We start from the raw sequence: 24,134 nt of genomic DNA, 5'->3' as shown, positions 1-24,134 counted from the left end.
AAGCCCTGGCTGCCTTGTATATTGCTCATTTAATCCCCTCCATGGCAACCAGGAAAAGCATTTTTCTTTTCTCCTGGCCACCACAATTATTTAAATATCCGCAAAAATAATCAGTTGGTGTCCCAGTTTCTTTTAGAGAGGGGGTTTGTTGCGGGTCATCTGTCTGAATGGTACTCAAGATCTGTGGACACAAAAAGACAAAAAAGGGCCAGTTGGAGAAAAGCTCCTTCCAACCAAACTACTCCAACCACTATCACTTAAAAATAGATTTTATCAGCTTGTTGGTAGCTCGGAGGATGATGATTATCAGTTGTTGCAGCCCTGAATCTGCCATGTGGCAATAGTTTCCTTTGTGCGTGTGACAAACCTGCTGGACAAGCCATGTCTACTGTTGTCTGTTGTTGTGGCACCTGTGCACCCGTCTACTTAGCTAAGAATAAGGTTCAACTTAAGCACCTGTCAGCCACTCCAGGATCTCCCTTCTAATTATCTCTGAAATCCCTTTAACTGCGCTGCATCACTGGAAGAATGCAGGAAAAGTCAAAATGTGACATCCTACAAGCTCCCAGATGAGTGAAATGTCAATATACACATGAAATATTGCGTGTAACAGCTTGTGGTCTCCAGTTGGAGACATTTCCGTCAGTGGCGCCTGCTGGGCTGATTTCACATGCAGAATGTCTCACATAATGATTTGTAACCTGTCTTGCCAGCCATGTGACCGTCCTTTCTCCCTGGTGAGCAAGAAGCATTCGCACATGTTTAAAATAGGGCAGTTTCACTCTGTGGTCCGGCCTTGTTGATATATGGGACCCCTGGGCCTTCGTTTTATGGCTCTCTGGACCCTTTGTGCATTGACAAGGGCTCAACGGTTACGGTCGGAGAGGAAGAATGGGTTTGTCTTGTGGGCTCTCAGCAAAGTCCCAGGTTCTCCTCAGCCCCCGGAGACATGGTCCAAAATGTCAGCCTCATCATCAGGAACGAATAAATCGGAAAAATTACTCCGCATTATATAACTGTTGTCTGGGACATTTTCAGATAGATGTGCAGCTTTTTCATGTTGTCACGCTAGAAGCAAATATTATCAGGGGTCGTATTTGTTTTAAAATATAATTTTTAATTATTACGATAATCTGTGCTTTTGTCATCTTGCAGGCCAAAAAATGTCCAACCTTTGTTGTGTTTGGCTTCTTAGATGTGAAGATTGGAGGCTTTTCTTCATTATGCATGATAGCAGTATGTTTTGATTTTGGACAGTGTGTCAGATAAAAGAGAACATTTGAAAACATTATCTGGAGCTGTGGGAAATTGTAACAGGCCTTAAAAGGAGCAGTGTGTAGGGTTTAGTGGCATCTAGGGGTGAGGAGGGCAGATTGCAACAAGCTGAAGCTTCTTCTGTGTGCTAAGCGTGAACTCCTGGTTAGGGTTCCTACAGCGTTCATTATTCAGGAGATTTTTACTGGGAGGTGAATTATCCACAGAGGTCTCCTCTCCTCCAACACAAGTGGACCAGGTGATTTAAACCGCTTTAAACGCTGGATAACACAGTTTTACTTTAAAAATCTATGTTTTTCGGATGCTGTTTGTCTCATCGCAGGGGAGGTGCTAACTATAGTAGCTGATGTGAAAATGCAAATGGCCCTATCTAAAGCTAGAGTTTGGTTTGTCCATTCTGGGCTACTGTAGAAACATTGTGGTGTAACATATCGGACTGCGTAGATGAGGATCTGCTCCTATGTAGATATAAAAAGCTCATTCTTAGGTAACAAAAAAAACAATGAGTTTAAGGGCACATTCACACCAGGATAGTCCGGGGGACCCAATTCTATTGGGCAGGGAATGCTGAAAAATTTCACACCTTCATTTGGTTCGGTTCACTTTCACACTGTAGTTTTCAAAGGGGACCAAACCACATGGACAATGTCACGCAGTCGTTTGGGGGCGGTATTTCCCGAAACAACCACTGACCAGGAAGAGAAAAAGGATGAGGAAGAAGAAAACCTGGCTCATTGATTGGCCAGGACTGAAAACGGAAATCCATCCCCTTCAGCCGGCAGTCAGCAACTGCGATATATAGTCCTCTGACCATATATCAATTAGCGCCTGCACCTCCTCACTACGCAAATTGCACCAGGGTTCACTTGCAAGTGAACCGAGACCCCCAGTTTTCAAGCAGATCAGGGTTCACTCGTTTGGTCCAGAGTTCGAATGAGCGTTCACACCACTCCAAACAAACCTAACTGTCGGTGGAAGCGGACTAGAGTTTGTTTAAAGTGGACCAAATATTTTCAGGTGATTATACACTAAAGATAATATACTTATTATGTTATATTTGATTTCTGGCAATAGATCCCCCCCAAATCTGCCACACTGCACCTTTTTAAAAGTGAAATTTCAAGAGAAAGTCCTTTGCAGGAGCACGACACTGCAAGACTTAACTTGAACCTCGTCTACAATCATTAAACCATTTTTCTGTCTTCAAAGAGTCTGCAGAGTGTTTCAGATACAAGCTGTTGCATGCAGCAGATCCTCCTTTGAATACAGCCCCCGCACTCCCTGCTGCACAAAACAAGAAAAGAGTCTCAAGTGTTTTATGCTCCTGACCATTGATAACACCTGCTGCTCCTCAGGGTTTATGCTGCCAGTTGGTGAACGTTGTTCCCTTTGACCCCAGTGGGAGTTTCTGAAAGTGTTTTTCTCCCCTGGAGTGTAAAATAAAGTCACTCAGGCTTTAAACTACAAACACCGAGTTCACAGTGTACACCTGTTTTCTTCCTGCTGAGTCAGTCATCATTCTCACAGGTATTTACGCCCTCCAGATTCTCACAGAGCCTTTCCCCTATGATAGAGTTTCACTAGTGTTAGCGAGGTGGTAACGAAGAATGGGGCTGTGAGCAGCTCACAGTTTGGGGCAGTTTTTCCTTCTGCTGACATGAGTTATCTACACTGTTGCAGTGACAGCCCATCGCAACAGTTTAGTCACAGCATGCAGACTTGAGCCGCTGACAATGAATATCCAAATACTTGGCCAGGGAGCAGAGAGATAAAAAGTCCCTTGTTTGTTTGATAAAACAGGAAACTTGTTAGTGAATACTGCTATAAATAGCCTTCCTCTTTTGGCTCTGAGAGGATGAGAAAAGAAAAGTGGTGAACTTGGGAAGATGTTCATATCAACTCCACCAACTTCTATTTTTGGTCCGTGGCCTTTAAGTAGTTTATTTCTCTGGAGCAGTAATTCTGAGAAAGTGGAGCAAACATTTGCTCCACGTTTGAAGTTGAAACTGAGTTCAGTGTTGTATTTCTTTATTAAACAGGATACTTTGTATTGTTTTGTCATTTTGAAATGTATGATACTGTATAAACATAAGCTGGCATTTAAATATAAAGAGCTGTATTTCATTAATAAACAGGATACCAGGTGCTTTTCGTCATCATGAAAGTCATAAGAAAGAGTAATATGGCAGTTTAATTCTCACTATAACAAACAAATCTCACAGAGGTTGATTCGGCTCGTGTCAGCGCAGTAATGTGATTACATTCTTACAGTGTGTGAGATGACAGTTTGTGACTGTATGAGTGTTTCAATGTGTAAGAAATTTATGACTGTTTGTGCTCCTTGTCATGAATTATGCAGTTCTGTAGAGAGGGAATACACTGAAAATATCATAAGTCATATTTTATGATGTAGAATATAAAACAAATGTACTAACACCCTTTATGCTTACCAAACACCAGAGGACTTACAAAATACTTTTAAAAGACTAATCTTTGTCTTTAGATGTCCACTTTTTTCCTTCTCCTCTTTATTGTGGTACAACAGGGAGGACGCGTCAAAGAGGCACTCTTCTTCACTCCACAGCTCCACCAGTTCCTTCTTTTCCACAGTCAAAGAGAACCGAGACTCGTTCATGTTCTTGCGACTCCCAGGAGTCTCCTAGATGTTTACTGTCTACCTGGTCTGCAGGAAAAAGCCCACCTGTTGGCTGTTGACAGTGTTCAAAACATTGAACGTCCTTATGTGCACAAGCCAAGACTAAAAACTCACAATGATGTTAACATGTTTTATTTTCTTGGAACATCAAGACGAGAAAAAGACTGGCTGAAGTCAGCTCGGACTGAGTGTTATAACCAGCTTACATCAAACGATCAAGATCATTGTCATCTTTAAGATATGCCTTTATTTTGAAATTACCACCATTTCCACCATTTCCACCCAAGCACAACTCCTTCATTCGGTTCATATTTACACAGTGCTAGCAGCCTAACGTCGCACAGGTAGTGACAAGCAGCCAAGAAAAAGACAAAGAGAATATTTACTGATATCATCTCAAATTGCAGGCCCCTAAATTAAACTGAATCAAAATCATACTGTGGAAGACTTGTAATATCAGCAAATATTATATAGTTCAAAGAATCGATATAATATGGTATTGTGATGATGCCTGTGATACACCCCCAGTAAAACTTGTGATTTTATTCTGACATTGGAAATGATCCGCAACAGTTCATTGATTTTGTTGGTGCATCTATCTGTTTTTTGGCACTTTACCATCTCTGACTGTTGATCAGTGAAACAGCGTGAAACCAGCGGTAGGATGTGAGGCGCATCGCCCCACTCCACATTTGTTGGCGTTGGTGTGCATGATACAAACCAAAAAGGGGCATGTTGGTAAAAATATTGTTCCATAGCGCTCCTAGGGGTCGAAACCTCAACAGTGTCCCTTTAAAGGTCCAGTTTGTAGGATTTAGGGGCATCTATTGACAGAAATGGTATATAATATTCATAACTATGCATTCATTACTTTATAAGATAAGAGAAGAAACAATAAGAAATATGGAAGATTAAGATTGAAATAGTGCAAATTAGCTGTAGTGTTGTAGGTGGTTGGTGATGGAAACAGTGACAACAGTATTACATGATGTTATGTTGTCTTGTTAACAAGTCTGCTGTTTAAATGAAGTACCTGTGGTAGCGCTCTTTCTTGCACTGTGGGTGTCTGTAGTCTGTTGCTGAAGGAGCTGGTTAAGGCCCCCACAGTCTCATGCAGGAGGTGAGAGGTGATGTGCTTGATTGACGCCAGCTTGGCGAACATATTCCTCTTACCCACCACCTCTATGGAATCAAGAGACAAGTCAGACAGAGCTGGCAGATGCAACCACTGTGTCTCAAAATGACCTCAGCAGTGTCCTGCACACTCCAAAGGACCTCAGTCTCCTCAGCAAGTAAAGGCTTTGGCCCTTTTTGTATACGACGTCCGTGTTGTTTGACCAGTTCAATTTATTGGTGAGGTTAACACCCAGCTATTCGTACCTTCTCACAATCTTAGTATTCAATCCCTGGATAGTTACCTGAAAATAAGAACCTTTGTGTTTTTGTCACCTTAGAATGAGCTACATATGGAGCAGATCCTTTTCCAGGGAGTCTGCCATGTTGCTCTACAGTAGCTCGGAATGGACAAACTGAAAATTGGCTCTGCATAGGGCCGTTTTTGTGTTTGCCACTGTAGTTCTCCGACATGCCTGGCGCACGGGAGAAGTTTCAGGTCTACAGCCTCACCGCTAGATGCTACTTAATCCTACACACTAAACCTTTAAATTTTAGTCAAAACACAGTCCATGATGATGTATTGAGCATTGATGAAACAGCAGAACCAACCTGTGGTTACTGAGGGAGGCCAAAGAGTTGCAGCTTGATGGAGGCGACACCGTCTGCTGTGGAAATCTGACCCCAATCATATGATATGTGCAGCATGGACTCACTGAATTAATACAGTCTATTCAGCCTTGATAAATGGGGGAGTCAACCAAGGGGTGAGACAGTTCTTGTAGGCTTTGCTATTTTTCGTTTGTGTGTTAAGTGATCCAGCAGAGAGGGTTTCTATCACGGAGCACCATCTGTGTGGATCATCATTATGCCAAATGGAAAAGGTCTGGATAAGGGATTGAAGGTGGTCTCCTTTACTACCACCAGGCGTCTCTTTGCAGAGAAATCCCTGCTTGAGTTCGAATGCTTTTGTTTGTTTGTGACAAACACCCCAAGTTGCTGTTTAGACTGTCGTCCAGGTGTTTTAGAAACACTTAGCAGATGTGTACAATCTTCTTCATGGCTGCTGTGTCAGTGGTCTGCGTGCTGACTCTAAAATGTCCCAGTACACACAGACTTTTCCACCATTTTTTTTTTTTAACTTTTTTTTTGTAACAGCTCATCAAATGAAGAGGGTTTGAAGGTCAAATTGAAGATTCTGTGTGTTTAATTTGTGGAAAATGACGGCACTTTAACCTGAAACTCGGTTAATGGCCACTTTAGGTAAAATGAGGAACTGTGTTTCTTTCAGGGGGAAAGAACATTGTGACTCACGTAATTGCAGAGATGCTATTAAAATGCTTTTGACGTTCAGCACCCATTTGCTTTGCCCCAAACACCAATTCTCAGTTGTAAGGTGCCATATTAGGGCTTCACTGTTTGGATTTATATTGGAATAAAGGTGTGGCTGTGTTTTATAGGGGAAAATAGCGCACAGGAAACAGCATGCAGCACTCTGCAGGATCAGAAATGTTTTCGGTTTTCTGCCAAGTCACATAGTGAATTACACCGGCAGAAATAAAAGGTCACATGTATCACATTTCACAAGTTTAGTAAAGATGGTGCCTTTTAAATTGGAACTAAAACAGATGAAAGAGATGGGAGATAAAGAGTGAGGCAGAGAGAAATGAAGAAACTCTGTGGTTTTGGCCTTTTGTATATTCACTCCCTGAGGAAAGAGCCATTTCCTGAGATCTACTCAAAATCGTCCAGCGGATGTTGATGTTTTGCTTCCCAGCCCAATGTTGTTAATGTTGTGGCATTCTTGAGATAATAACAGCTGATCTGTTAAAGTCTGTTTGGTTTTGTCTGTCTGTCAGCGTGCGACTCGCTCCCGTTGTTGTAGGTGCTGTGGAGCTTCAGAGTCAGCATGGCTGGCTCTCGCGGATCTATTAGAACAAACAGTTTGTGCTCCGCGTGCTTTAACTCCCCCTCTGTTTCCTCCTGTGGGACATCCCCTCTCACCTCCCGGCTCTTTCCTAATTAAACCAAAAGAGCTGGTCACTCAGGGCTTCGGTTTGACCGGTGATGTCCCATATTTGGAGAAGATTCATCATCCACTTGCAGGATGAGGGTGGCTGCAGTGCAAGATTCAATGCCGTCCTTCTTATCTCTTTATTTATGGAGGCATCCTCCTGCTGAACTCTGTCATCATGTATCAGATCTTTTGCTTATGATCACTGATGTACTCACAATCTGTGGACAGCTCCCTTCCTCTGTGGGTTTCCTATGATTAGGTTTGATGAATCAGAACACTGAACAATGAAGCTGTGAAAAAAAGATCCTGCTTTTGAAGAAAAATAAGTTTTGGTGTGATGTAGGAGAAAGCTCAATTTGAAGAACCAGTGCACCAATTGCTATAACAATCTGCTGGTTTTGATTAAGACACGTGGGATATGCTGATATTTTTCGGGTTTTAGAAGAATTCTTTGGACATTTTATACAGCACGTTCAGACTCTGTGTCTCAGCTGGAGTTTTTACAGCAGTTTGTGACACATTTCCTCTTGCCCATTTACGGCCAGGTCTGTGCATTGTTCACAAACCAATTAGCCAACTGTTTGCAAGACTGTGGGGTAAAGAAAGCCCACATTAATGGTCGGATGGAGAAACACATCTACTTTTAAACATTATGAAAGACCTGGGTATCAACAGGTTTTTGAATATGCGCAAATGTCGCTACGCCGACCTTTTCAAGAAGATGGTTGAAGGAAGATAAGAGGCAGGCTGTGTTTGCACTGGAGAAAAATTTTTCAAAAATCCTATCTTGACGCAAAGAAGCAAAATGGCGCAAGCAGCTCCTGCTGTTTCACTTTTCTATATTTTAACATGATAAGCAACATGTTAAGGCACGTTAACCGCATGCATGACTGCATGTAAATGGAAATATTTTTGGAATATTTATTTTCATTAAACATAAAAAGAGCTATGTAGAAATATAAATGCAGTCAGTGTCAGATAAATCCAACATTTGACCCAAGATCACAGACTGAAATGCCCGCAAACAAAGACATGTCAAAGTGAATGGTTGCTCAGATCATGTTCACACTTCATGTGCTGCGTAGGTTTTTCTGTGCATCTCTGACAGCAGACTAATGAGGAAGCTTTTTAGTCCACATTGGCTGACATGAAACCCTTTCGATGACGCCAGCTCCCAAATGTAGGGCATGGTTGTCCCGATCAGACCGCAGCTGACCTGGATCCCTCTCTGTGACCTGAACTGCAGCTCTGAAGCAGACACATTCAGAGGGGACAGAGTGTGTGTGTGTGTGTGTGTGTGGAGCCAGACAGCAGAAATGGGCCAAAACTTCTCACGGGGGTGGCGGATAAAGCCCAAATGAAATATGTTCTACTGTGGACGATAATGAGATGGTTAGATATGCAAAAGTGCTGCAAGATTGGAAATGACTTTGAGGTCCTGCACAGAGCTGAAAGGTCAGCGTTTTGCAGTTTAGATCAGATTTTTCGACCACGTGTGCACAATCAAGTGTTATTAATTCATCAGCTTGTGGAGTCCACTGCACTAATGTAAGACTGCGCAACACGTGTGAGTTCAGATCTGTCTTCAGTGCGTCATTACAGAACATAGCTGATCCCTGTACCCCCCTCTGACCCACATGCATTCCTCCATGCATCCGTTCTTTATGCCTGCTACCTCAAGTGTAAAGAGGACACTGTTTTCTTCAGTCTGCTGTGGGCCTCTGTCCTACCATCCACTTATTGATGAAGTTTAAGCCTCACCACACGTGTAGCTGCGCTCACAAAGAGCGCATTGCCACATGTGCTGTAATCGGTTTCTCTCCCCTGCTTGTATACTTCACAGGTACTTCCTCTGTTTTCGAGACAATGAGGGCTCAGTGTAGCACAACAAGGTCTAGCCTTGAATCTGGTTCGTTTCTTTGTTAATATTTCAGCCAAGAGGTGACTGAAACTCCCTCTTCTAAGAAACCAGGAGTCCCATGCCTTGCAGGGCTCTCATGTATCCTGATTATATTCCTATTTTTCAGTGGGTGTGGTGTGCTGGCCTACTGTATGCAGGCATTGTTTTCCTGAGGCAACGAGAAATGATTTATAGGCTTCCACCTGATCCAGATTGGAGTTTTGCCCCAAAAGCGAGGCAATAAAGAGATTTCAGGGTGATAAAAGTATTTTTGAACTTCCTCACCCTTTCAGTCTCTCTCGATTGTTTATTTGCGTCTGTCTCAATGTCTGCAGCAGTCCGACTTTCTCAGTGGCAGCTGGTAATCGACTTGAGCTCTGCTACCAGGAGTGTCCCGTCTGTCCTTATAAGGGCAAACTCACTTGTGGGCCTGACACAAGTAAGTATAAAGCACTGATCCGATCTGCTGCCTGGCTGCACTCTAACCTTCAGCCTGCTCTGGAAATTATTACTGTAGCCCTCGTTTCATGCACAAACACACACAGTGCCCCCCCTACCTCTCAGTCATACCCATGCACGTGGGCCCACACGCATGCAGAAAGTATACATACTCCTTTATGTCAGGGACTTTGCTCGCCATGTCATAGATCACAAAGTAGAAAGTGTTAAGTACAAAAACAGCAGATGAGAGGAGCACATGCACCAGGAGTCAAAAGGTCAGGGCTCGGCCTGAGGGGTCGCTGTGCTCCCAGACAGGGCTGGGCGGATGGGTGTGTGTGGGAGGGCGAAGGTAGCTGTTGTCCACACACCAGGCTGTGCTGTTTGACCTGACCTTTGTAAACCACAGCACACAACACAACTAGAGAGACACACAGTAGGAAGGGCTGAGTATTTGAAAAATTTGCATGTTGCAATTGAAACCTGAGGTTTAGTATTAACGTCAAAATGAAAGCTTTTTCTGCACCTTTCTTTGTGGCATATTCACATTTTTCTACACAGTCTGAAATTACAGCATTAAAGGTATGCTATGCAGGAATTGTCTGTTAATGTTTGTAAACACAACATTTAAAATTGGCCCCTCCTCCCTCCCTGTACGCTGTAAGCTTCTATTGTAGCAAGGTTGCAATTGTTGTGTTGGAAATTACGATACTTTGGCAAACTAATAAACCACCGACACCTACCTGTCCAACAGAAAACAGGCCAACTCTGCATTGCTCTTCATCCCCATCCTCTCCTTCAGTGCTCGCCAGCGCAAGTGAAAGCCAACCCTAGATTTACTCTGGTTTTGGAACGAGCTTTGTCTGCTGGGCATTTCGCCTTGCAAAATTTGCTGGTGTTGTTTTCAGTGCTGTGACAACATCCCTAACACAGCAAAATAAAAAGAATATAAGAAAATACGGGCAGAGGGCAGAATGCCTAGAGATAAATACACCGCCACACACTTCTCGTGGATCATAAGTGACAGATATTGATTACTTTTGAATGAGTTTTTTAGGGCTGTACCTGACTCAGTCAAACCAGACTTGGCTGTTCATTACGAATATTCGACTATTTGTTCCTTTTTTCCAAATAGAGTTTGAGAGTTTGAACAGGTTTCGGCAGGACGTTCAGGGTGACCCTCAACAAACCCTATGTAAACAAGCCCTCTGAGTTCATGCATGCGAACTACACTAACGAGGGATCAGAAATGTGCAATTGCCAACACTAGATATCAAACACAGGCCAGAGACTGTATCGTTTTAAGTTGCTGTGAGCTGTAAATTCACCACTTCTCAGCAGAAGGCAGAAGTTAACATCGTCTCAGCCTCTCCTCCTCCGGGCAGCTGCCTCCGTCCTACTCAGACTTACCCTGGGTCTGTGTCTGCAGCTGCCTCTTTCAAAAAGCAGCATGAAAGCGACAAGCGCTCACTTCGTAGTTAAATCTGGGGACCAAAACGACCCCAGAAGTACACTGCACACTGACTGACCAAAAGAAAAAACAAAAAACGACTACTCAACTTGAGGAATCTCAGTCAACTAAGGGGTTTCCGACTGATGATTCGAATCTACAACTTTCAGGGGCAGCCCTGGAGTCAATACATTGTTTTGCATCGTATACCTTTTAAAAGCAAAATTATGACTGCAAACCTGACCAGGCTCTCATCCTCTTCACCAAAAAAGTGTGTACTATAGTTTTCCCATATATAATAATATGTAAACTAACATGCTCCAGTTTAATGTATGTTTTATTTGAGAATAGACTGTGTACATTAATCCACATTCAAAGAAATGTAAATGCACCCAAGTTAGCTGAAAAGCCAGTTTTCATCATCATTCCCTTTGCCAGATGTTAATAGGCATGGGTAAAAAGACATACAGTTCAGTTTACTGTACATGTTAAGCATACAATACAGTTAAACAACATGAGCAGAAAAGATCCAAATAGCAAATGATGCAGATACAGTATGAGTTACACCCAGTTTACAGAGACCTATCTAAACTAAGTCTCAGTTGCTATGGATAAACGTTTCAATAGAAGGGTGTAATCAAGACAAATCTGAACATGTACATTTTCTTTCTATTTGCACAGTAATTTCCGAGTGGTCTCACTCTTTTCACTTCAGATTTACCGTAATCCCATTTCAGTGCTGCACCCACAGGTGGCTGTTCCAGCGTGTGCTACGGATAGCAGACCCACTAAATAGTAGCTCAGTATAACCTTGAGTTGTTGCCATGTTTGACCACTTCTCAGGCTGTGGTCCATGTGTGTCACAATAAATAAAACCAACCTCACAAAGTTAAAAATCACATTTAAATGGGTTTCATGTGTAGCAGATGAGTTTCAGAGGGTGTTGCTGTCCTCAGGAGTGTGTCACCAGCTGGTCGGGATTACCGCTAAACCATGAACTCTCTAATTGACTGTGATTGATTAAGCTGCTTCAGGCGCATGTCTTTGGATAGGTTTGAGGTTTTTGACTCCATAGAAAGCTGCTGCTCTGCAGGAAGTGACTCAAAGCGACCAATAGTGCAGTGCAAGCCACAGCAGGCCCCCTTGTGAAACATTAAAATATTTTTCTGTATCTCGCTGCTCACCGCAGTGTGACTCCTGCCAAATAAGGTAATCATTTTGTGGTTTATGTCAGTGAGTATAAAAGAGGTGGGAAGACACATCTGTGAGCACTGCCTCAAAGTTACTACATGACTTTCCTTTCTTTCCTCACCCTGTCAGTCACCTCCTCCATCCTTTTCCTCATATTGTGTATCACTGTCTGAGTCAGGTGACTCCACTGTGACGGCAGCTTCCAGATCCGGTGATGAGTCCTCAAGTTTGTACAGTAGACCAGACTGTAGCGTGACTTTCCTCCCTGCCGTCATTAAAGGTGCTGACAGCTCAGTGACGTCTCGATGATGGCAGATTTTTTAGTAAAACATATTTCTCTGCTTGACCTATTTGTTATGTGTTATTTCTGACTCATACGTCTGTTAGCAGTAGAAAAGCCTTCTGTCTGGGTATAATGGCTGCTCTCTGCTGGGTCACAGAGTTGTTGTTGTTTGGAGCCACGGTGACAGTTGGTCTGACGCTTGGTTTGAAAAAATGCCTGTGGGGATAGTCAGTGGTGTAAGGTGCTGTCACTGTGTAAATACATTGATTTTCCCCCCTCTCTATTCCCACTGACACAGTTGACCACTGTCACGTGAAGGTTTAGTCAAACAGACTCTGTTTCTGCATGAGAGTGTGTTTCCATCTCTGGTGCTTTAACGGTCACTCTGCTGTCTTTGGCAGGCGTCCAAGTTTAAGGTGTGTTTTATTTGCTTGGGTTACGCCCACTCATTACTCGCCTGTGAAGGGAAGTTATTGGTCGGCTTTTGTTTTTCTTTTTTCCTCTTTTCAAACTTAAAGGAATAGTCAGTTACAGCTGCTGGATTTGTGCCAGCTGGATTAGCCAGTTGAATTTAGTTGACAAATGTTGCAACCAATCCAAACTGATACACGCAGCCACCTGTGCCGTGATTGGTCTGTTTAAACCTGCTTGCGTTAGAGCAGGTAAAAGTCATGATGAAGCTTAAAATAGGTTTCTTTTTCAGAAATAGGCAGTGCCTCACTTTTAGTAGGAGGTTGCAGATTGTTCAGGCAACAATACATGACTATATGAATTTAATTTATATGCATGGCTCTGCCCATATGCTCAAGCCCCTTGATGCGTTTAGTATGGTGCTCTTAGGTTTATTAAAGGTCACAGTTTAGGGATCCTTCATTGTATCCTCTGTGAGGAGGTAGGGCGTCCATCATTTACCACTTGAAGTGAACAACACTGTATTTTATTTAGTTTACAAAGCTATTCTTACTGAGCTTATTTATCATTGCTTTTAAGACTTAGAAATGTGGGATACCATTCACAAGACTGCATTACCTTGGAGATCCCATATGTGAATACATAACTAGGGGGAAACTCCATTCACCTATTATGCTCCTCTTTGATGGAATAATCTTCAAGACTCCCTCAAAATGGACAAATTTTAGACCTCACAACAGTTTAAGCTTCTATTAAGCGATGCTTTACATCAGGGGTGTTAAACATACAACCCATGGGCCAGAACAGGCCTGCCAAAGGGTCCAATCCGGCCCATTAGATGACTAGACTAAGAGGTGCCAGGTTTCAGGAGCAAGTTAAACAATGCGTCGCCTACTTCATGTAAAATTCTGCTTCAGAGGCTTTTCCACCCTGACCAGTATACAGTCCTCTGATATAACAATGAATACTTACTGTGACCATATTTAAAGATATTGAACATTGTGCAACATATTGTAAGTCAGCAGCTTCAGTTCAAAAGAATCAGTATCAGGAAATGTGTTGATAAATGCACATGTAATGACAGTGAGTAGTCGACTGACTGGATGTGGAGAAACTGAGACATACTGTTGAAATTGCACTTAATTTTCTTAAGATGTCTCAGGCTATTAATCTTTTTTGTAAAATGATGAAAGTCTACAGAATTCTTGTAACTCTTTACACAAAAAAAGGGAAAATATTGGAGCTGATGGTACTGAAAGGTTATTGAGCGGATGGTCCGGCCCATCCGAGATCAAATTGGGCTGGATGTGTATCTGCAGGACACCATTGCAAAGGAGAGTTTTGCTTTCAAATTGGCTTCCCCTGATTAAATAAAGGTTATCTATTTACATGCAGGCATTGTTTTTCATCTCTTTTCCTCACATCAGGATTCAGGCTTGTATTTAAAAAGATTACTATAACTGATTTTGATAGCTCTGCAGCCTGTCACATGCTCTGACTTTAGGAGTCGCCCTTGTCTGTCGAGCATTTTCCAGTGTTCATCTTGCTTTATCTTTAAACTGATACGCACAGAAAAAGGCCAAAGTATGCAGTCTGTTTTTAAATGCTGATGAGAAGTTATTGTTTTAGATTAGAGGCCCAGGCCTGAGGCTGTTCTGTTATATCTCAATAATGAATAAATAAATCAGTCATCCCTTAAAACTTGGCAGCGTATCGGCTGTATAATCATATCATGACATTCATTCAGCAGTAAGCTTGACAGTGTGGTAACGGAGTACTCCCTGGAGTGTTTGGTTAGTGTGTGTGTGTGTGTGTGTGTGTGTGTAGTCATGTGAGAGAGACACTGGGCAGTAATAGAAATAAGCAAGCGCGTTCTCATTTCCTCAAAAACTCTGACACTCCCGGTCATTGTATCATCTCACTGCTGGGCTGGACCCAGCTCCAGTTCATGATCGTCAGATTTCACTTCCATCTCTTTCCTAGTGAGTCAGCAGGAATGTGAGGAATGACCCGTGCGAGGCCTGGCCCTTTCCCACCCAGCTCTCATCTGCCCATTTTTAGTCATAGCTGAGTCCAGCTTCTCTCTCATTTTTCTCCTTTTCACTTTGTCATCCTTTCTCCCTGTTGCCGCTTTACTTTCCCCTCTTATCCTTACCCCCCCTCCTTGTGGGCTTTCTTCTGAACTTTTCAGAGCACTTTCTCCTCTTACCCGTTATTTTCAGCCAGCTCAGCACTTTAGATTTCCACAAATTACAGTATATAGGAGAGCCCCTCTGAGCTAGTGCAGCTCGGGCCACATATTTCAACAAACCACAGTGAGACCTCAAAACCACTGGCCTCTTCATCTCTCATGAGACCCCCCCCCCCCCCTTCTTCCTTCTCCTCCTCCAGGCCCAGCAGCATCAACCCCCTTTCAACCCACCAGGGTGCAGGGCTTAGCTTAACAACCACATCCAGCTCCCTCTAGTAGAAACCAGTTGGCATACAAAGGTTTGTGTCTCAACTCTGCAGGTTTTAACTGGTGCAGCAGGAAGCCTTAAAGTGTGTGTTTGTGTGTGAAGTGTATCAGAAAGGCCTGCCAGTGAAGCAGGAGCCGCTCATCTCTGCATGTGTTGACAGGTTCCCTCTGTCGACCAGAAGAGAGATCTGTCTCTTATATGACAGGAGAGGGCTCCCTCCACCCTCCCATGCTCACGGCTGTCGCTAACATGAAAGCACCCAGCTCGCTGACTGGCTCGTCTGTCTGCAGGCGTGCTTTTATACACACACTCGCACACCTTAATTACTCATCTTTTGCTTGAAAAATAAACCCTTTAACTAATACCCACTCGGAGTGATGAAATGGCTCAGTGAGTGTTTAAAATGAGCCACTTCTGAGTGCCCGGGGCCTCCTGCAGCCCGGCTACTGTTCAACCAAGATGAATTACAACGAGAGAAGAAGACACCTGGGTGATAGGTCGACCCGCAGAGCTGAACGCACTTCTTTCTTATAGCTGAGCACCAGCTGTTGGCGTGCCTGTTTTTCATCCTCCGCTCCTTGCTCAGGTGGTTCTGTCCTTTCACATTAGTGAAGTCAGATCACTTGTCATCACCAATCGATAAGCTGCTCATCGGCCCTGCTGCCCCTGTAACTCCCTAACACACATTTAAAACTAAGCCAGGGCTGTTTAGTCAAACACTGTCTGCATGTCACACACCTGATGGTACTATGTTTATTATCTGGCAGCTGTGACTCTGGTCAGGCTGAGTATGCAGCCATGCTAGCGCCTCTGTGAGGCTGAATTGAGGCAATGCATGACTTTGAGCTCACATACTTAGATGCTCTCAGTGACAATGCTAACTTTGCGATGAACCACAGATGTCAACCTGCTGTGTGTGGTAGAGTAACAGTCTTGAGATGAACAAAGCCAGTAGGCAGGGTACCCTCAGATCCTTATAGAGATCTGTAGATCTAAAAATAAGGCCTTAATTGATATTTAAATGTCTTAAGTCGGTCTTTCAAAAGTCTTAAAAATGCTAAGACATCGGAAGTGGGATTTTATTCATCTTTTTTCCCAATATTGCATTTTAAAATCTCAACATAATCAATAACATTTAATTTTTAAAAAATAATTTACCAAATGCCTCTCGCATGATCAGGATAGCAAACACAAGTAACACTCATATTTTGTTTCTGGCTGGGAGATCGGCCACATTTGACAGCATGGCTGAAACCTGTAAAGGGTAATGCATACGATGTTTGGTGTATTTTATGGATAAGTTTAAACTCAGTCAGTGCAATGGGAATCAAGGCAGTGGAATCCCACATGTAGAGTAAGAAACACAAAATTGCAAAGAAAACTCGCCAGCAAACATCAGGTATTTCCCAGTTCTGTTCTACCCTCGTCTCCACCTCGGGACAAAAAAAGTCATGTTTATGTTAAAAGAAACTTTTGGCTAAAATTGTCCCTTCTCTAAGTAATTGATGTCTGTCCATGTCTTTTCCTTTTAATTTTGCGTTTTGTAAAATTTGTCAGATTTCACTTCAAGTGGCAATAAAAGTTTAAAAAGTTTAAAACTCTATCTTGCCGTAAGCTGTAGGAGCCCTGGTAGGGATCATCTGCTTGAGAACATGACTGAATTTCACAGCAATCTCTCCAACAGTTGTTATATTTCAGCCGACAGACCAACATTGCTATCCCCAGAGCCAAGCTGCTACCATGGCTAAAAATCATAAAACTTTTTATGATACTCTGGCTGGACATCTGTGTGTTAGGGCAAGTTGGCTCACAGTCTGCCGCTTCTTGTAAACAAATACATTATTGTCCTTGTTTGACAGCGTTAATTACAGGGGGCAAAACTCAGTGACTGAGCTACGACTCCACGCTATGAGCCCTACAGTTCTGCTTATTCACCGCCCTGTACTTACACTCAAAACAAGCCTGTGACCCTTTGCTGTAGCAGCGGATGCTTATATAACTGTGTGGCCATTTTCTGACCGTGCTCCCGCAGGGTACTGGCTCATAGATGCAAATATATGAGTGACAAGTGGATATTCTTTGCAAGACAAATGTGTGGTGTCCTGCTGTGTTAGCGTGCTTCTAACACTTGCTTTTGCCTTCACGCTCTCTTTTGTCTTTTTATGTGCAGCTGGATGGAACCGTGGATCTGGACGAGAGACGCCTCATCCGTTCAGCCATCCGGGAGTTGAGGAGGAGGGAGATTGAGGACATGGAGGCCGCTCTGGCCAGCAAGAGATTTCGACCCACACGCCTCAAACAGCAGGAAGACAAGGAGAACCAGCACAGGTGGGCCCACACACACACATACACACACAGAGACCTGTCCTCATGACAAACTGCGTCAGTCCAGGTGAACTGGAGATGCTGACAAAACAAAACCCAGATGCAGCATTCCTCAACTCCAGTGGGGAAAAAAGAAAAGTCTGGAAAAGTCAGAAAACTGCAACCACAGTAAATTTTCCGTTTTCCAATGTGCATGCACATTTCACAGTAAATGCTTTCGCTTTAAAAAATGTGTCCTTATGTCACATTCCCTCAAATGAGAGTCAGACTGAAGGAGTTTTTCTTTGCTCATGTGTTTGTCTCACTCAGAGCCTTCTAAGTGTTTTTCCAGTTCAGTAACACAATCCCAACTCCTGTCATTCAGCTGAGGACAATCTGATAACTTGGCTCTAATGCCACCTTCGCCATTTTGTCAATAAACATGTTTTTTGCTGGCTGGGTGAGAAACCGGACAGACAGGCTGTAGTTATCATGGTAGATCATCTTGGTGTTACTGTAAACAATGTGATCTGTATTTTAAAGAGGCTTAGTGGACTGTAAGTCCTCATCAAACCTCATGTTACTTTTACTAATACTGTTAGATAAAGATATTAAACTATTTTTAGGGGTGATTTATGTAATTTTGGTCATCAATACAGGCTTTTTCTAATGAACTTGGGCAAACATATCACAACTGATTGGCTCTGGCTCCAATTTGCAACATATAACCTTCAAAACTTACTTCGAGCAGGTTTTACCAACAAGATTCGCCGGCAACTTTTAAGGTGGAATGTTTACTTGTAATGTTACTCAATGCATGAGGTGATGACATGAATCACTCCACTCACCTTAAATTTCTGTGACAACTTTGACCATCAGTTTAGTTTTTATATGACATACACTTTTAGTAATGAGTAGATCTTCAAGAGTTTATGTATATTAATTTCCCAGCACCTGACTGTCTCACAGAAAACGGGCCAACTCTGTGTCACTCTTCATCCTCTTCTTCAGTGCTCACCAGTGAAAGTGAAAGCCAACCTCAGATTCACTCTCATTTTAGAACTTGCTCTGTCTGCTTGCCATTTTGCCTCGCTATATTTGTGTTTTTTCTGTGCTATGTGTGAGATTTTTGTAGCTTCCTCTTGGATGCATGCTGCTTACCGTCTGGTATCTTGTTGCCACCAAGTCCCCACCTCACCTGTGCACTGTTTAGGCTGGAAGCTACACGCACATAAACATCCTGAACGCAGCGAAATGATAAAAAAATAAGAATATACAGGCAGAGGGCAGAGTCTCTGCAGATAAATACGCCACACACTTCTAGTGGGTCATAAGTGAAGATTTAGAGACATTACTTTTGTATGAGTGTATGCGTTTTTAGGAAAACCTGTGTCGTATACCTTTAAAGCTTTGATGGTCTTAAGTTCATTCTCCGTATGGATGAGATAAGCTCTGCAGGTCAGGATGGACTGAGCCTTGTAACAGGTGTTAATTAATTAATGCTTGGATTGGAGCACAGCAAAGATTTAACACGATTGGATGTGAAGCGAATACTCAACCTTCTGCTGTCGTTCTCTCTCTCTGTCACCGGATCCCATTAATACCAGTGGCCGGGCCTAATCATTTCCATTCACTGCTGCTCTCAGAAGACTTTGGTTACAATAATAAGGCCTTGCTGACGCTGCTAGAGAAAGCATACCTAGAAAGACACACACACACACACACACACACACACACACACACACACACACACACACACAGAAGCGGTCTGAAAGTTGCATTATCCCGTGCCTCTCAGTGGTGGAATGTGAAATATTCCACTCCGACGTGCCACACATCCTTTAATACCAACGACTGGAGGAGGCGAAGATAATGAGAGCACTGGAGGAGCGTATGAGTAATAGAAACCAACATAAGAGTGAGCAGTGAATGGAGAAAAAGGAGGCTGAAAAGAGGGGAGGATGAGAGCTGCCTTTTTTAGGCACTGTGTGTCATTGCCGTCAAATCTGTTATGAGTATCATTTTTTCCACGCTCGATTTGGGAGCGATTTCTCTGATGAATTATCTTGGAATTGTCTCCTGCTGCCTTTCACACGCACAGAGAGGCCTCAGGGTGAAGTCAGCGAAGCCCTCAATTTGTATTTGGGTATTTCAAGATGCCGTAATTTCCCAGTTTGTCTCTTGCTGCATGAGGACAAGTTGATGGTCAGTCATAATGACCATTATATATTAACTTCACTGTCTCTCTCTCTCTCTCTCTCTCTCTCTCTCTCTCTCTCTCTCTCTCTCTCTTTCTTTCTCTCAGGTCTGAATCCAGCGACAACTTGGACGTGCTGTCACGAAAACTGCAATCAATCCAGGACATCGATGAGCTCACGAAAATGGTGAGTAGTAACGGCCAAAAAATCATGAAATATGGTTACGCTGCATGCTTATCCTGTGTGCACTGAAAATGTGTGTGTGTGTGTGTGTTTTTTTGTGTGAAGCTCCGTGCTGCCAGTGAGTATGAGGAGAGGAAGATGATCAGAGCAGCCATCCGTCAAGTCCGAGATGAACAGCAGCAAGGTGAGTCCAGCTGTGTCTGTTTAATATAAGACCGCATGAAACTTGGAAAAACACATATGTGACATCAGCTGTGTGACTGTACCAAAACATTAAGGATGATGATTTTTGTCACTGTGTTCTGGCATAGTTGTGACTTAAAGTGATAAGTGTGAAGACGGTGCTGTAAAGACATAGTTAAAGGTCTAAATGTCAGAATTTGAAAAGCCATCATTATGTTATGGATGACAGAAAACTTGCGACACACATTTATTAATTCTTAAAGGAATACTGCTAACCCCAAATGATTATTTGTATATCAGTAACTCATCTTGTGTTATGCTGACCGTCTCCACGGTGAATGAAGAATCCAAAAAAGGAGAAAATTCTTGATGAATTAAAGTCAAAGGGCCTCTACGTTTAACAACAGCAAAACTAGATCAAAACATCTGTCATCATCTCACACAACTTGTGCAGTGTAATCTAAGTCTCATTTATCCAGTCGTATGCTCAGTACCTCCCGAATGAATGCGTTTTCACTGAAACTTTACTCTTCCATGCATGAGAATGTGTATCAGTAGTGTTTCTGCTGCACTGCACTGTTTTTGCTGAGGTTTTAGCAAAGATGCATGTGTTTGGGAAGTACTGAGCATGTGACTGGATAAATGAAACTTGGATTATGTTGCGCAAGTTGGGAGAGAGTTTTTAATATATTGATATAGATTTGCTGGTGTAAAGGCCTTTGCACACTGAGTCAGTTTTTCCGTCCGAAATTATTGCATGTCTAGAAATAATTATGACCTCACATTGTGTCGATCACATTTGTACACTGAGTCTGAAACTGTATCCGTCAGAAGCCTTTAGAGACTTTTGACCTATAATCAGTGAAGAAAATGTGGCGGCGTAAATGTAACAACCGTGACAAGGCAGAGGAACAGGGGCGCACAGACTCATCTCATAACTCAGATAGCTACTTTTAACAGGTCAGATAGTAATATTCAGGTGGATGATGATGAAGAGGAGGATGTGGACCGCACACAGAATGTGGAGACAGAAAGGGAGGACAGATCCGCCTCTTCACGCAGCTGCGGTGTCAAAGAAAAGACAGGGAGGGAGTGATGACTCAAGATACTCAAGTGGAGAGAGGCAAAGGAGGAAATGTGTCTTTTCATTTTGTCACGTATTGCAAATGTTCACAGTAAATAGAACAATAAAACGCATCAGAATCAGTGTGCAAGGTTTCTGTGAGTGATGATTCTTTTTGGATGATATGTAAAAAACACATCCGAAAAAAAAACAGACTCAGTGTGCAAATGCCTTTAACCACGGACCCCTATGACTTGAATTTATCAAGAATTTCCTCTTTTTGGATTTTTCGTTTTCTTAAGAAATTCACCGTATCACTGGGTTAGTAACTGATATACAAATGATCATTTGGGGGGTGAAGTATTCCTTTAGAGGTCAAAATATCAGAATTTTAGAGGCCGTAATTATGTTTTAATTGAGAGAAAACTTGCAACACACATCTTTCAGTCCTTAAAGGCATGACTTTATTAGATTAAGACACTGTAAGCCAAAAAATTTAAAAAATGTAACTCAGTATTTTAAGTATGATGTTACATCCTGGACACCACCACTCCAATCTGGATGACATTTAGAGAAATTATGTGTTTTGGCCTCAAATTCTGGCTGTTAATAAATGACAGCACTGATTGGCCTGATGAGGGCGCTCAAATTACAGGTAAAAAAATTACTGTGAAGGCCATTGCTGCCAGTTTCATTTTCATTGACCACCTTGTAGTTGTTTTTAAGGGAACTTTGGGGGAGGAATACATAGTGTTAATGTGTATGCAGGAATCAGGTGGGAGAGATAGCGGACTATCTGTGGTCACCATAGTTACTGTGGCAGATCTACCTATGATGCTGGATCAGATAGTGGATTCCTGTCATTCCTTAGTGCTGTCTGGTCTGCGTGAAGACCCTGTCACTCTGAAACTCTGTGGTGCAGCCTCCTCCTGTGGGGCCATGTCAGGACACCTCAAATAATCCTGTCCTCTGTCGCCTAAGCTTGTCTCCCATCTGTGTTTGATCTTTTCCTAATTTCACAAATGACCACATGTTTGACATCAGATGGGATAATGAGTCGCTTACTTCATTCTAATTACCGTACCACTCCTGTGTTTCTAGGGACTGTGGAGCGGGGTAAAGCTCTGGGTCGCTGTGGGGAGCCTGAGAGTGTGGAGCCTCAGAGCACCATGGGAACCGGGGTGAGTAAATAGACATTACAGCTGATGGGAAAACTTGTCTCTAGTCTAATACTCACTCCTGTCAGCTTCCATTTGCAAAAATTAACCCGAGCACAGACCAATTTGAGGAGTTTGTTTGCATGGCAACAGTGACCACTGAGGTTTCTCTGCGGCCACAATGAAGAATGCAGCAAACAACAACAAGAAGCATTGTGACTTGAGTCACACACACACGTACACACACAAAACACATGCTTTGGCTGCCACGGAGCAAAGAATGTGCTTTTGTTTCTTACATCCTCATTCAGGTTTGGCCAAGTATGAGCAGAAAGATAAAATTTACTTTGAGGCTGGTGTTTAGTGAAGGCAGTAAATAGTTTTTGACAGGGGCTGTCTCGCAGACACTGTCATTTTGCACGTCTGTCTGTCCGGCCTTTAACACTTTGAGACAGTTGCACGCTGATATTTAAAATTTAGAGTGAAGAGACGAGAGGTTCAAAGAACTTAAAGACTTTAAATTTAATCTGATCTGATTTGATCAAGTAGTTCTGATGGCCAGCATCATATGTTTCTGACTCCCTCCTCAGTCACTCTCTAAACCTCCAGACTTCACTCTCCTCTCAGCTGGCCAGCCCTCTGGTGGATGATAACAGACTGTGTTTTCAGAGTTGAACTAAACTTTTATCTTTTTGAGCATAACTGATTGAATTATATGGTAGTTGCAGTGAACAGGATCTGAAGACATGACATGAGGCTTAACTGTTTGGGAGAGCCTGCCAGGAGCCAGATGTTATCTTATCAGCTGTGTTTGATCAGTTTTTGTTTTTTTGTTTTTTTGATAAATGCTCTGTTTACAGTGGATGAAATTTCTGTGGATGAAAACAAAGTTAATTCTTACTGTATGCGGTCACTGTTGTTGTAACTCAAGCCTTTTGAGTGATGAAGAATGGAGGAACAGCTATCTATGCTTTTAAGGAAAAATACAATCAGTGGCCTTATCAGAGTTCTGGTGGTTTCTGTTAAAGCCTGCCACAGTGACGTAAAGGCCCTAATGCACCAAACTGACTTCAGAAAACTAGCACAGACAAAGGCCTCCTGCTGAGGTGCCTGATGTCACTGTGTCTTGGCCAAAAAAGTTGCATATGCACACACCGCAAAGACCAGAGCCAACGGCCAACCAGCACATACGATCTGCGCCTGCGTGACAGCAGCAGACAGTAGTAGTCTATAATCATCAATCAAAAAGGGAAACCAGAAGAGCGTTTCAAGGCTAGTTAGCCAGTTAGCACATCAACAACAATGTTGACGAAACAGAGTATATTTCAGTGCACCAGTGAACAATAAAACAAAACATTGTGAAAGGCTTTTGCTTAAGAGCTCGTGGTTAAAGAAAAATAATTACCTTATGTAACAAGTTTGTGTTGGTCTCACTCCCTCCTGACTTTAGCTCTTTGTTTACTTTCCTCACTTCTGTTTCTGTTCTCGTGCACTGAGCTGAACTGCCAATCACAGTAACTTTATTCGCCAATGGGCTCTGCTGTCGCCGACTCAACATGCTGAATCAGCCAAAAAAAGTAGACAATAGGCAATAGTGCAGGACACACCGTACAGACTAGGGCGACGGATGCTCACCGATGACCCAACATTGACCATTGACCGATGGTCAGCTTGGTGTGTGAGGGCCTTAAAGTGGGAGAAATGAATGGTTGTTAGCATCTGTTCCATTGTCTGTTGCAGCCTGTGCTTTGCTTGTGTGTGTGTGTGTGTGTGTGTGTGTGTGTGTTCTCCTCAGATAGGAAGCGTCACAGGATGCTCTAACATGCAAGCCTTTTTTACCTCACTTCCTGTAA

The 24,134-nt window shown here is 42.8% G+C and overlaps 1 protein-coding gene across 4 annotated transcripts in view; it reads left to right on the top strand.

Annotated features, from left to right (window-relative positions):
- smtnb (smoothelin b) overlaps positions 1-24,134 on the top strand; it is a 63,560-nt gene that overhangs the window by 4,951 nt on the left and 34,475 nt on the right. For all 4 annotated transcript variants that reach the window (XM_050050116.1, XM_050050115.1, XM_050050117.1 and 1 more), the window contains exons 2-5: positions 17,364-17,521; positions 19,803-19,881; positions 19,984-20,062; positions 22,226-22,305. In XM_050050116.1, the coding sequence (XP_049906073.1) occupies positions 17,364-17,521; positions 19,803-19,881; positions 19,984-20,062; positions 22,226-22,305 (396 nt within the window). The remainder of the gene's footprint in view (positions 1-17,363; positions 17,522-19,802; positions 19,882-19,983; positions 20,063-22,225; positions 22,306-24,134) is intronic.

Source organism: Epinephelus moara, chromosome 8 (genome assembly GCF_006386435.1).
Source record: "Epinephelus moara isolate mb chromosome 8, YSFRI_EMoa_1.0, whole genome shotgun sequence".
Classification (NCBI taxonomy): domain Eukaryota; kingdom Metazoa; phylum Chordata; class Actinopteri; order Perciformes; family Serranidae; genus Epinephelus; species Epinephelus moara.
Note: the sequence above shows the minus strand (reverse complement) of the source record. Positions and strands in the feature narration are given on the sequence as shown.